The sequence below is a fragment of the Lepus europaeus genome, chromosome 10, assembly GCF_033115175.1.
Source record: "Lepus europaeus isolate LE1 chromosome 10, mLepTim1.pri, whole genome shotgun sequence".
Taxonomy (NCBI): domain Eukaryota; kingdom Metazoa; phylum Chordata; class Mammalia; order Lagomorpha; family Leporidae; genus Lepus; species Lepus europaeus.
The window spans coordinates 124874244-124887023 of record NC_084836.1 but is presented as its reverse complement, the minus strand read 5'-3'; the positions used below and the strand labels follow the sequence as shown (position 1 = coordinate 124887023).

Below are 12780 nucleotides of genomic sequence, written 5' to 3'. Positions count from 1 at the left end.
GGCTGCGCTCGCTCTGAGCGCCCGAGGCGCGGCCGCCCGGGGTCGGCGGCGCGGGGGGCGGGGCGGGGCGGGGCCGCGGGCGGGGGCTGGGGCGGGGGCGGGCCGGGCCGCGCGCACAAGCCCCCTATTCAGCCGGCCGCCCCGGGGCGGGCGGGGGAAGCGGGTGGCGGCGTCTTCGCGGCCAGCCCGGGAGTTAAAATTACGCACCTCGCGGCGGGGAAGAAAGACACCTTTTCTCCGGACGTCGGCCGCACACAAGGCTCCTGTGAGCCGTGCGCCCCAGCCCCAGCCCAGGAAGACCCCCAGGCCGCGCCCTGGTAAAGGCTCTGTGGCTGCTAGGCTGGGACCCCTTGGTCCCCTGCCCACGAAGCCCGGGCTGACCACATGGCGTGGCCACGTCGGCGCCAGTGGCGAGGGCCACAGCCTCATGGAGGTCCTGGCCCCTGGAGGAAGCCGCGCCTTGCTCTGGCCCAGGGATTTGTCAGCCCCCCCCCCACAAGCTCGGCTCCTTCCTGAGGGGGCACCAGGTCCCCAGGAAGAGGGACACCCCCCGGGCAGGCGGGGGACACCCTTGGGGATTCAAATGCTCAGGTCCCCTACGGCTGCTCAGTGCACAGAATCCCAGGCCCCTCCCCCAAAGCTGAGTGTGACACAGTGGGGCAGGACAGGAGTGAGGACAGTGGCACTGACCCCCTGAGGTCGCCAACCAGGGAGTGGGCAGGAGCCTGGGTGGGCATCACATCAGGAAGGGCGGGGGCGAGCTCCCAGCTGAGTCTGACAGAAGACTGGTGGCGGGTGGGGGACAGCCAGCCTACCCCACACCAGGCCTGGGACCAGACGAGGCGAGGCCAGTGCCCCTCAGCCCATCCGGCCTGGCCCTGTGCCGCCACAGCCAACACAGGCCAGGGAGGGCTCCTGCTGGACCAACCGTGTGGCCGGCTCTCGCCTGTGCTCGGCGGGTGGACAGGCGCTTGAGACCTCGCTCACCCTCCCCCTGCCATCAGCCCCCACAAAACCCACCCGTCAGGGCCCAGCCCCACTGGCACCAGCCTCTCAGCTGGTCAGGGCAGGCGCTGAGGGGCTCTGTCCCCCCTGGAGGCCCCTGATGGTCAGCCAGACAGCCCAACGGACCCTGCTGGAGACACTGATGCCCGGCTCACCTCAGCGCCCCAGTCCCTGCCCAGGGGCAGAACCCCGGCACTGAGCCAGAGTGGAGGCACCGGGGTCTGGTGCACCCAGCAGGCTGAGGAGCCAGTTTACAAGACCCCTGTCCCCAGCCGGCGCTGGGCACCTCAGCTCAGGTGTGCCCCTGCCACCGCTCAGGAATGAGCGTCCTGGCCTCCCCACGCCGTCCCTGTGTGTGTCCCGGCCTCCTGTGCTGCTCTGCCCGCAGGCCCACACAGGCCCCCGCCCAGTGATGTAGAAACCCTGGTGGAGAATCTGGCGTCCCGGCAGGGCACGGCCCTCAGGGGCACCTGCCAGGGCGGATGGAGCCCAGCGCGGTGTGCACGCCGAGGGGTGGGTGGCGTCTGGGCAAAGCAAGGCTGCACCTACCAGGGACAGGAGTCCAGAGGGGCTCCCAGCTCCCAAGGCCCCAAGCCGGGCCGCGGGCGACAGCAGAGGCTCCGAGTGAACTGTTTATTTGGGAAAGACCTCCCTCGGCACCAGAGTAGGAAAACAGGGGCCACCCCACCCGACCCCCGAGGGTCCACACAAAAGATGGGGGTCGCAGAGAAGGGGGAGGCTGAGGTCAGGGGCGTCCCCAAGGCCGTGGCCTTCCCTGAGCGCGGCTCCGTCCTGGCCACCACCGGGCGCTTCCACTCCTGCTGCTGGGCCCACTCCTCATGGCTCCGCGGGTTCCCCTGCCCCAGCCCTGTCCTGCCCGGTGTCTCTCGCCGTGCCCTGGCTGGAGCCCTCCGACAGGCAGCCTTGGGCTCCCTCCTCCAGCTCCTCCGGCCCCTCCGGCTCCTCCGCCTCGGCTCCGGCACCAGGGCGCTCCTGCGGGTCGGAGGGCGCAGCTGGGGCAGGCGCCTGGGAGCCCCCGGCGCCTCTGTCCACCTTCCTGCGCTTCCTGGTCTCAGCAGCCCTCGCGCCTGGGGGCCCTGGGCGGGGCTGCTCAGTGTCCCCCGGCTCCTGGCCGCCCTGGCTGAGCGCGCAGCCCTCCAGGTTCTGGGCGATCTTCTCCACGTCGGAGGCACCCTGCGGGCCTGGCTCCTCCAGGGTCCGCTCCTGCCGGTTGGCTTCCAACTTCCTCTTCTTGGTCTCTTTGGGGCTGGGGGGCTCGGGCTGGTCCTCCCCGCAGTCCCCGGCCTCGGCTTCAGGCTCCCTCTCCAGGGTGCTGGCGCCCGGGGGACTCTCGGCCTCCCTGTCCCCCGCCCCTGTCCGGTCCGGCCCGCAGGTCCGGCCCTGGGCGCTGGCCTCGGGGCTCTGGCCTCCCTCTGCCTGCCCGGGGCCCGCCCGCGGCGGCGGCGGCGCAGGGAGAGGCCTGAGCCTGCGGAGCTTGTCGTGCGGGCCCCAGACGAACTGGCAGCGCGGCCGGAAGTGCTCCCAGGCGAAGCGCAGGAGCTCGCGGCGCTGGCGCCGGCAGCGCACGGCGAACACGAAGTAGTCCAGGGCGCTCTGGCGCACGGCGGGCAGCTCGTGGCGCACCAGCGTCTCCTCCAGGAAGAAGCGCGCCAGCGGCGCCTGGTACTGCTCCAGGCCCAGCTCGCCCAGCGACTTGAGGATGCGCGTGATGCGCAGGTTGTTGTGGCTGTGCCTGCGAGGGGGAGGGGGCGGTGGGCGGAGCCTGCCAGAACCCCTTCCCTGGGGGGCAGTGGGGGGACCCTCACCCCACACCCCGGAGAGTGGGAGAGGGCCCTGGGCACAGGAGTGGGGCCTCGGATGCATCACCCAGAAGGGGGCCGCCCCCGGCCCGGTGACTCCCTACTCCCCCCCCCCCCCCCCCCGCCCCCGGCGACTCCCGACTCCGCCCCCAGCCCACCCCCAGCTGGGAGAGGCCAGAGGAGCTGTGGCCCCTCCAGGCTCTGGCTTCTCCTGGGGCAGGCCTCAAGTTGCCCCCCCCGGGGTGGGGCCTCCCCTCACCAGTTCAGGTTCTGGAAGCGCTTCTGGTAGTTGTGCGCCCGGCAGACGGCGCCCGTGTCCCGGTCCTGCAGCTGGATCCCGTAGAAGTCCAGCATGAGTTCGTAGGCGCGCACGAGCCGCTCCCTGACCTCCTTGGAGCTTTTAAATGCCTGGAAACACCCACCGGGGCTCAGGCGGCCACCGGGTGCCGTGGGAGCCCCTTCCCGGGCGACACTCCCGGCCCTCAGGGCCTTCCAGACCCAGGTGGCCCTGCGCAGCCACACCACGGAGACCGCTGCCCTCGCCTCCTGCTGGGCAGCAGGCGTGCCTCGGGGGCGGCCGGGGGGACCCCCTTGCACGGGAGACCGTTACCCCAGAGGCCTTCGCCAGGGTCCCCAAACACCAGGCTAGGTGTGAGCCCCGCCCTGGGCGGGGGCAGCTACCCCAGGCCTCCCCACCTGCCCCAGCCCTCCCTACCTGCCCCAGCCCTGCCCCCGGTCTCCCCACCTGCCCCAGGCCTCCCCACCTGCCCCAGCCCTCCCTACCTGCCCCAGCCCTGCCCCCGGTCTCCCCACCTGCCCCAGGCCTCCCCACCTGCCCCAGCCCTCCCTATCTGCCCCAGCCCTCCCTACCTGCCCCAGCCCTGCCCCCGGTCTCCCCACCTGCCCCAGGCCTCCCCACCTGCCCCAGCCCTGCCCAGCCCTGCCCCGGGTCTCCCCAGCTGCCCCAGCCGAGCTCACCTCCACCTCCCTGAGCGTGAGGGGCTTCGCGTGCCAGTTCACTCCTGCTTCCCGCAGAGGAAACAGCCTGCGGGCAGGGCGGCCCCGTAAATGACAGAAAGTGCCCCCCCCCCCCCCCCCCCGTCACGGGTGCTCCCGCCAGGCCTCCTGCAGCCAACACAGCCACGGGCCCGGGGCCGGCAGCTCAGGGAGGGCCTGGCCTCCACTTCCCGTTCTCTCTTCAAGGCTACAGTTATTCCCGGGATGCACCTTGCGGGGAGGCTCAGAGGGGGCCTGGCAGGGTCAGCGTCTCCCAGGCAGTGAGCCGGGCATCAGGCCCCGGCCCAGGGCGGACGCTGTGGAGCCCCGCCCTCCCCCACTAGCGGCGGCGCCCAGGTTGTCGGAGGACCAAGGCCGGGCGGGGCCCCCGCGCTCACCACTGGATGTAGGAGTGGTTGTCCTCCAGCCGGCTGTAGCGGCTCCTCCACTGCTGAAGAAACTCCTCGATCAAGCAGCCTAGGGCCCCAGGCACGAGTCAGCGCGGCGGCTCGGCCCCGCCCCGCCCTCCCCACGAGGGCAACGCAGAGGGGGACTTGGGGGCGTCCGGAGGACCTGGCCTCACCACCTCCCCCTGCACAGCCTCTCGGCCACACAGCTCTGGCCTCACACAGACCCCAGCCCAGACTGTCACGCCTGGGAGGGCAGCCGCCCGCGCCCAGGACTGAGCCGTGTGCAGGCCGCGGTCTCCGGCAGCCACCAAGAGTCACTTATTGACCCTGGCATTTTCATGGCACAAAGCATTCCACTCCATAAAGTTCTCTCCAGCATCAGGGGCCGGCGCTGTGGAGTAGCGGGTAAAGCAGCTGCCTGCAGTGCCGGCGTCCCCTATGGGCGCCGGTTTGAGTCCCGGCTGCTCCACTTCCAGTCCAGCTCTCTGCTCTGGCCTGGGAAAGCAGTAGAAGATGGCCCAAGTGCTTGGGCCCCTGCACCCACATGGGAGACCTGGAAGAAGCTCCCGGCTCCTGGCTCCGAATCAGCGCAGCTCTGGCCATTTGGGGAGTGAACCAGCAGATGGAAGACCACCCCACCTCCCGTAACTCTGCTTTTCAAACAGCGCCGGGTGCTCAAATAAATCTTAGAGAGAGAGAGAGCGCGCCTGGTTCCCAGCCTGGGGGTCTACACGCCCTGGGTCTCAGGGGGCAGCCGCACAGCACCCAGCACAGCAGGGCCAGGGGCGCCTCTGACTTCACTAAGCCCTGACCCGGCCTTCCCTGGAGTCCCCCAGCCGCCTGCAGGGGGCACTGTGGAGCTACTTAAGAAGACAGAGTCGGGGACAGCCCGTGGGGAGGGCAGGAAGGGAGCCCCCCAGGAGGCGGGTTTGTACCGTTGGGCAGGAAGCAGATCTCGTTCTTGTAGAAGCTCAGGTTGGGCATGTCACCATTGCAGTCTCGCTCTACCAAACCCTAGAGATCGAGGAGAGGGTCAGGGATGGCAGCAGCAGGTGTGCACTGAGGGCGGGGGTCTCGGCCCCGCGAGCCCAGCCTGGGCTCCTGGCTCTGACCCCTGGCAGCCACCCTCACGGCCCCACCAGACGGCGCAGGGTGGGAGACCCCCTGTCTTACAGCTCCGAGGCAACCTGGGGTTGAAAAGGGGTCTGCGGGGAGAGGCTGGGGTGCGGGCTGCTGGCACAGTGGGGCATCCTCGTGGGACCCACGTCCCCCCCACCTCCCTGGGACCTGACCTCTGACGGCAAGGGGCCCCGAGGCACTCTGAGGAGAGGGTGCGGGGGCCGGGAAGGTACCTACCGGGTAGTGGCGCCGGTACCTGCACATGTCCTGCATGGCTCGCCAGTTGCGGGGCCGCAGTGCCCTGGACTGATGGGAGGAGAGAAAGGTGAGGCCCCCTGCAGAGGGCACGGAGGCTGTGGCTTCGGTGCCCCCACCTGGATACTTTTTCGGGGAGGACGGCCCAGTGGGCAGAGCTGGGTCGAGAGGATGCTCGGATCCCTGCGCAGAGGAGCTGCCAGAGCCGGGCCTCGGCTGCACCCCCACCCCGGGACTCCTGGCCCAGGCTGACCACGCCCCTCAGCCTCCCGCTAGGAGAGCCAAATACTGGGCACCAGGGAGGGTCAGTCCTGACCCCACCTCTCTGGCCGGGGGCGGGGGTGGGGCTGAGCCCAGCTGCGATCCCAGGGCAGCAAGAGGCCCAGGCAGGGGCCAGGGGGCGGCCCTCCGCGGAAACGCCGCGCTCCTAGGCCCTGGAGGAACCTCTGGACGCCGGAACCCGTTCTTGGTTCCGCTGGGACCTGAAACCGGGGCCAGCTGCTGGGAAACCGAAACTCGGCAGCCGGGCCCCGCCCTCCAGCGGCCCCTACTTCCCTCTGTGTCCAGAGGGCGACAGGTGCCCCTGGCCAGGGTCCAGATCAGAGGCAGAAGAGGTCGGAGGTCCTCCGGCCGCTCTGCCTGACCACCGCGGGCGAGAGTGGAGCTGGGAGGACCCATCCCGAGACCACAGGCGGGAAGGGGACGCTCTGGGCAACCGCGCTGGACCCGCCGCAGAGCCGAGCACCAGCAGCGAGCGCTGGCAGCGCGCGGGCGGCAACAAAGTAGCCAGCGGCTGACCGCCCCCCGGCCGCCACCCCCTGCCCAACCCCGGGAGCTCGCGGCGCTGCACCCGGAGAGGGGCGGCTGTGCCCAGCAGAGCGGTACGGAGGCCACGGTGGCCGTGGTGACCACAGGCGGTCGGGCTGCGGGACCCGGGCACACAGCCCGGATGGCACCCGCTCACGGACCGCGGCCCCGCCCGGGGCTCTGAGGACAGCCACGTTCCGACCCCTGACGTCACGCGCGCACAGCCCCGGTCCCGCGCGGTCCCAGGGCTACCCCCGCGTTCCGCAGCCTGGCCTGGGCCGGCGTCTCGGGGGCCCCCGGCGCGGCCGAGGGGGGCCTCTGCCCCCGGGGACCCGGAGCCTCCCCGGGCCGCACCTGCTGCGCGCCGGGCCGGGCCGCCCGGAGCTCGTCCGCGTCCTCGTCCGCGTCCCCCGCGTCCTCCGCGTCCCCCGCGTCCTCCGCGTCGTCTTCCCAGGTGGAGTCGCAGTCGGGGTCGTCCATGCTCGGCGGCGGCGGGGCCCGCTCGGGCGGAAGCGAAAGTGAAAGCGGAGGAAGCGCGGGGGCGGGGCGGGGGGCGGCCCCGGGCCCGGCCCCGCCCTCGGGACGCCCCTCGGAGGCGCGGGAATCCTCCGCCCGCCGCGACCCCGCGTGCCAGGGGAGCCCCGAAGGCGCTGTGCGGGCGGGGGGAGGCCCGACCCTGTGGGCTGCGCGCCCCGCCCGGCCGCGGGTGCGGGAGCCGCCGCTCCTCCTCCCAGGAGGACTCCCCGTGGTGGCCAGGGCAGTGGGGCTGGCCCCGAGCCTCGGCGGCCTGTTGGATGTTTCCCAGCTGAGGCCCAGCTGCCAAGTCGGTGCACAGAGGCCTCTGGTGGGGCACAGGTGGGTGCTGGGGCAGTCCCATGGGTCGGAGCACATGTGGCCGTCTCGCCAGGCCGGTGGGCCATGGCGCTGTGCTCCCACAGCGTTGCTGGTGAGACGCTCCCTGGCCGGTGTGCGTACAGCACCTGCCACCTCAGGCGGGGCCGGGGCTGGGGGAGGCAGCAAGCAGGTGGCACACCTGGAAACACCCGCCCAGCACCAAGGACTGGGGCTCCGGCGGCTCTGGTTAGAGTCCCCTTGGTGTCCTTGGCAGCAGGCTACAGGTGTGTGGCCAGGTCCCTGTACGCCCTGTCCTCACCCAGGCGGCCAATGCCGATCAGCAGTCACCACTACTTGGGCAGCACCGGGGCCCAGTCTCCCTCCTGGCTGCCCCTGGGCTGGGACCACACCCACCCCTCCAGCCCCTCCTGAACCCCCATCTGAATCCACCAGGAGACGGCCAGGGCCGGGAGATGCCACAGTCCACGAGTGCTGGTTCAAGTCCCGGCGACTCCACTCCCAACCCAGCTCCCTGATGCTCCTGGGAAAGCAATGGAGGCCCGAGCGCTGGGCCCCTGCACCCACAAGGGAGACCGGGATGAAGCTCCTGGCTCCAGCCTTGGGCCTTGTGGCCATTTGGGGAGTGAACCAGTGGACAGATCTGCCTCTAACTCTGGCTTTCAAATAACTTTTAGGGAAGCCTGTGTGGTACGCGGGGTGCTCGCCAGGGGCCCCCACACAAAGCGCACAGCAGTGCTGGCTCAGCTGAGGGTCAGCTGCCCCAGGCCGCGTCTCCTGCCTCCACCTCCCAGTCCCGGCTGGCACCGCCTGCACTGAGCCCAGGTATTCCTAAGCCCATCGCAGGCCACACCCCTGACACAGCAGTGCCACGGGACCTGCCCGCAGGGGCCCAGGAGGGCTGCCCACCTGTCCAGCCAGGCCGGCCCCCTGGGTGTGTGGGCAGCCCCTGCTTGCAGAAACGGGATGCTGGGACCAGTGCTGTGGCCATCTGCAGGGCCGACACCCACACGGGCACAGGTTCAAGTCCCGGCTGCTCCACTTCCAACCCAGCTCCCTGCTGTCCCTGGGACAGCAGTGGAAGACGGCTCAGCCCTTGCACCCGCGTGGGCGACCCGGAGGCAGCTCCAGGCTCCGGCCGGCCAGCCACACTGCCCTCTGGGGGTGAAGTGGCGGACACTCGCCCTTCCGTGCGTCCGGTACTCGTCCATCCTTAGAAAACCGGCGCGAAGGGCCCAGGGGTTGAAACGTGCCGACGGGGCAGGCAGGCACGGGCCGAGGGCAGAGCGGTGCTGGGTGATGAGCGCGCGGCCGGGCCGATTCCTGCAAGGCCTGGCTTGCTCGGATCACAGCTCTGGCTGCAGAGCTGGCCCAAGGCGGGGGGGGGGGGGGGGGCTGGCTTTGTGCAGGGGACCCCGGGGGGCACTGGGAGGACACCCCTCCCCTCCCTCCATGCGGTCTGGGGCCGGGTAGGCGTGGCCAGGGTAGGGCAGCCACGCAGCTTGGGCCCTGGCTCTGGCTAGGGGGGGCTCCGGGGGCACAGGGTGCTGTGTGCGTGCTAGGGAAGCAGCTGCCAGCCCGATGTCGCCCCGGGAAGTGACCTGGGGCCGCCAGCCCCTCCCCACAGCAGGCCCGGCTTGGCCGCCTCGGTGGGTGCTGCGGGGTCAGTGCAGGCGAGGAACCCAGTGGCCCGGACCCCCGAGGCAGAGGTGGGGGGCGGTGCCAGGGCCGACCGGGGAGGCAGCCCAGCCCCGCGGCTCCTCCCCCTCCCTGCTGAGGCACTAACAGTGTAGCGAGCGCCCGCCCGCCCGCCCGGGAGGTCACCCACGCGAGTTCCTGCTGGAGGAAAGCCCACTGGTGCGAACACGCCCCTCTCTGCTTTAATGTGCAGCAATCAAAGGAAAAGAAATTTCATCCCAGGGCGGGGGCGCCAGGCCGTGCCCGCCTCCCGCCCACCCCGTCTGCCCGCCGCTCCCCACCGGGCGATGCAAGAGCGAGGCGGCAAACTCCCGCAGGCGGCGCAAACAGCGCAGCTCCCGCGAGGGCCCCGCGGCCTTCACTCCCGTGTGCTTTCACGTAAAACCCTAGTAAACAGGCTTCTGGAAATTTAAATAGTGAGACGCCCACCCGACCACACGCATCGCTGCGGTGCGGGGAGGGGCAGAAGGCCTTGTCCTAGGCCCCCGATGGGCAGGGCGGCCATCGGCGCAGGCCCCGTGGCGGGCTCGGGGCCTCAGACGGCAGCGGGGCGTGGAGCTGTCCTCCTGGCTGGCCACGTCCAGGTCTTCCCCAGTCCCAGGCCGCTGCCACGGCCCACACGTGCCAGACGCTGGACACGGAGCTGCGTGCGTCCAGCCTATGGACACGGCGGGGCCCACCTGGGCTTCCCGCTGCTGGCCCCCAGCGCTCGGCCCTCGGCGGCCGTGGCGCCTCACCCGCTCCCGGCTGCCCCCGGGCCGGGGCCTACGTGCGGCGGCGCTTGGCGGCGCTGGGGCTGGAGGGGTTGCTGTTGGCGGTCAGAACCTTGTCGGTGACCCGGCTGCGCTTCCGCTTGTCCGCCCCCTCCTTGCAGCCCAGGTCGGACGAGTTCTTCTCTCTGTCTTTGCCGGGTTTTTCTGTGGCTTTGCCCAAGCTCCCTGAGGATGAGAAAACTGAGAGCAAAACCACTCAGCTGAGCACGGAGCCCAGGAGCTCCACCATCCGCCCGTCAGGTTCTGCGCACCTGACCCTCGGTGCCCTCCTGGGCTGGGAGCCCGGGCCGCGGGGCTCGAGGGGGTGCCCAGCCTGAAGGCCAGCGCAGCCAGCACCGTCGGGAGACCAGCTGGCCCTGTGCGCCGCAGCCCCGCCCCGCGCGCAGCCCCGCCCCCGGCCCCGCCCCGCCCCGCCACGCGCGCAGCCCCGCCCCCGGCCCCGCCCCGCGCTCACCGTCGTCGGCCCCGCCGTGGGGGTCCAGGTCTTCCTTCATCTCCTCCTTGGTCTCCTCTTCCAGGATCACTTTGCCTGGGAGGAGGCGGCGGCGGCACCATGGGACACCCGCTGTGCCGGCCACCCGCCCACCCGCTGTGCCGGCCACAGGGCCTCGGCCCCAGCCCTGCCCGCCCACCCGCTGTGCCGGCCACAGGGCCTCGGCCCAGCCCTGCTCACCTTCCCGGACCTCCTGAATGATCTCCTCCGGGAGCACGAAGTTCCTCTCGGGGTTCGGGAACGGAAGGATCTCCGACTCGTGCTGACGTCGGACCCGGCAAAGGAACACGGGTTCAGCAAGTCCGTGAGGGCGCTGCTCCTGGGCCAGCCCCTGCAGCCGTGAGCGCGCCCTGGCCTCTGCCTCCCCGGGCTGCTCTGGCCTCTGCAGCCGCGAGGGGAACCTCTGGGCACCAGGACCCCCAGGCACCACGCAGGCTGAACTCGGGCGCAGGGCAGCCGCGGGCAAGGTCCCGCACAGCCGCGGGAGCCCCAAGTCCAGCTGGGAGGCACAGGTGCTGCCCCTTCTGCCGCCCCCCCCTCCGGTGCAGTCAGCGCCTCTGAACTCCCAGACCCAAGGTCCGCAGCCCTGGCCCGGGGGGGCCGGGGGGAGCCTGCCCCCCGCAGCAACACAGGTGAGGCCCGGGGCCCCAGGAGCTGTGCTGCGCCTTAGCTGGACTCGGGCAGCCGTCCCGGGACCCCCGGGAGGTGGCCAGCAAGGCCCCCTCCACCTCCTGTGGCCCCCACGCGGGCCCGGGCGGCGCCGCGCCCCGCGCCGCGGGTCCAGCTCACCAGGGCCTGCATGTCGTACATGGTGCTCAGGTGGTCCCAGATGACCTTGGAGGGCACCTGCCGCCCGATGTTCTGGCTGAACTTGTCCCGGATGCAGATCATGTGGAAGTGCCGGTTCACACCTGCGGGGGCGGGGCCCGGTGAGGGCGGGGCCGGGGGTGAAGCAGTCGCGGCCCCCCTGGCGCAGAGGAGTGGGGAGGCGGGCTGGCGAGCTGCGCGCCCCCGGGCACGGGGTGAGGGCGTGCGGGGTCGCGGGGGTCCCAGGCCCCGCCCCCGCCCTGACGGTTGCCCGCCCCGCCCCCACGCCGGGCCCGCGCTCACCGACGGGCTTGTGGCCCAGCATGGCGTGGAAGAGGCACACTTCCACCTCGGGGCTCCACACCACCGTCTCCTCCGCCGGGCTCGTGGCCGCCTCGCCGGGGCCCTTGTCACCCGGGGCGCCCCCGCCGCCCACCTCGGCCTCCCCCATGGCCGCCCGGCGACAAGCCCCCCGGAGGGCGCGGGCACGGCCCGGGCTCCGCGCAGGCGCAGTCACGGGCCGCTCGGGCGCGCGCGCCGGCGCCGGCGCAGGCGCAGCTGCGGTCGGGGTGGGCGCGCGCTGTGGCGGCCCCTGGCGGCGGCCCCTGGCGGCGCGGGCCCGAACGGAACCCGCCCGCGGCTCGGACCCGGGGCCGCGCAAAGGCGGGAAGCGGGCGCGGCTGCTGTGGGTGGGGGTCTCCCAGGTCTCTGTCCGACACCCTGGCCCCCGCAGCGCCGCCCGGACACTTCCCCCCCACCCCGACGCGAGTTAGCAGCCCGGCGGCGCCCCCGGGCCCAGGGCGGGGCCTGCAGGCGGGACCGCCCGGGCGGAGTCAGCCCCGCTCCGCGGCCGCGGGTCCCCGGGGCTGCCTGGGGGTCTCAGTCCGCTCAGCGGCGGGCTGGGGCGGAGTCAACGGGGGGCCTGGGCGGGGCGGAGTCAACGGCAGGGCCTGGGCGGGGCGGACCAATCCTGGGCGGGGGGGTGGGCGGGGCGGACCAATCGGGGGCGGAGTCTGGGCGAGGCGGGAATCCCGCGTGCCCTTCGAGCAGTCTGTCGTGGGTGGAGCCTTGGTTGGGGCGGAGCCAGGGAGGGGCGGAGTGGGCGGGGCCTGGGCGGGGCGGATCGGTCGTGGGCGGAGTCTGGGCGAGGCGGGAATCCCGCGTGCCCTTCGAGCAGTCTGTCGTGGGTGGAGCCTTGGTTGGGGCGGAGTCAGGGAGGGGCGGGGCCTGGGCGGGGCGGGGCCGCCCACTGGACCGCGACCGGGGACCGGCTCACGGAGACGCTCGTCGGAGTCCGCACGGATCGTGGCTCCGCCCCCACCCCGCCTTCTCCCCGCGCGCCACGCCCACGCGGCGCACACGTGCGTCTGTGCCCGGCGCCGCAGGCCGGGGCGCGTTTCGGGCTCTTCGGCGTCTCGGCTGTGAGACCCCCGGCGAGGCCCCGCGCGCGTCCGGGCTCGGCGTCGTCCCCCGCGCGGTGGGGCGAAGGGCAGCCCGCCCTAGGGTGTTGGGAGGGGCTCGGCGGTGGCGCCGCCCTCGGGACTCGGCTCTGGGCTCGGGCTCAGCGCCCCACCCTGGCTGCCGGGACCACCAGCACCAGGAGCCCGAGGATGGTGCTGCTCGGCCGGATCCCCGTGGGGGTTCTGAGCGCCCGCGGGCGGCGGCCTCCCCGTCTTGGCCCCCCATCCCTGCCTGCTGCCCCTGGCGTTGTGGTCATCTCCGCCTCCCACAGGAAGCCCTCGGGG

At 72.5% G+C, this 12780-nt stretch overlaps 2 protein-coding genes across 2 annotated transcripts; both read right to left on the bottom strand.

Moving 5' to 3' along the window:
- Window positions 1–1624: 1624 nt before the first annotated feature.
- Window positions 1625–6929, bottom strand: OGFR (opioid growth factor receptor). Its single transcript, XM_062204454.1, has 7 exons — window positions 6767–6929; window positions 5588–5656; window positions 5167–5245; window positions 4220–4298; window positions 3804–3870; window positions 3085–3233; window positions 1625–2758 (listed from the first exon to the last, which is right to left on the bottom strand). Exons 1-7 carry the CDS (start codon window positions 6890–6892, stop codon window positions 1843–1845), a joined length of 1485 nt encoding a protein of 494 aa, XP_062060438.1. The 5' UTR covers window positions 6893–6929; the 3' UTR covers window positions 1625–1842.
- A 2180-nt stretch (window positions 6930–9109) lies between these two features.
- On the bottom strand, window positions 9110–11517 carry MRGBP (MRG domain binding protein). Its single transcript, XM_062202420.1, has 5 exons — window positions 11339–11517; window positions 11018–11139; window positions 10409–10490; window positions 10190–10264; window positions 9110–9915 (listed from the first exon to the last, which is right to left on the bottom strand). The coding sequence occupies exons 1-5, from the start codon at window positions 11484–11486 to the stop codon at window positions 9728–9730; spliced, it is 615 nt and encodes a 204-aa protein (XP_062058404.1). The 5' UTR covers window positions 11487–11517; the 3' UTR covers window positions 9110–9727.
- Between the last annotated feature and the right edge of the window lie 1263 nt (window positions 11518–12780).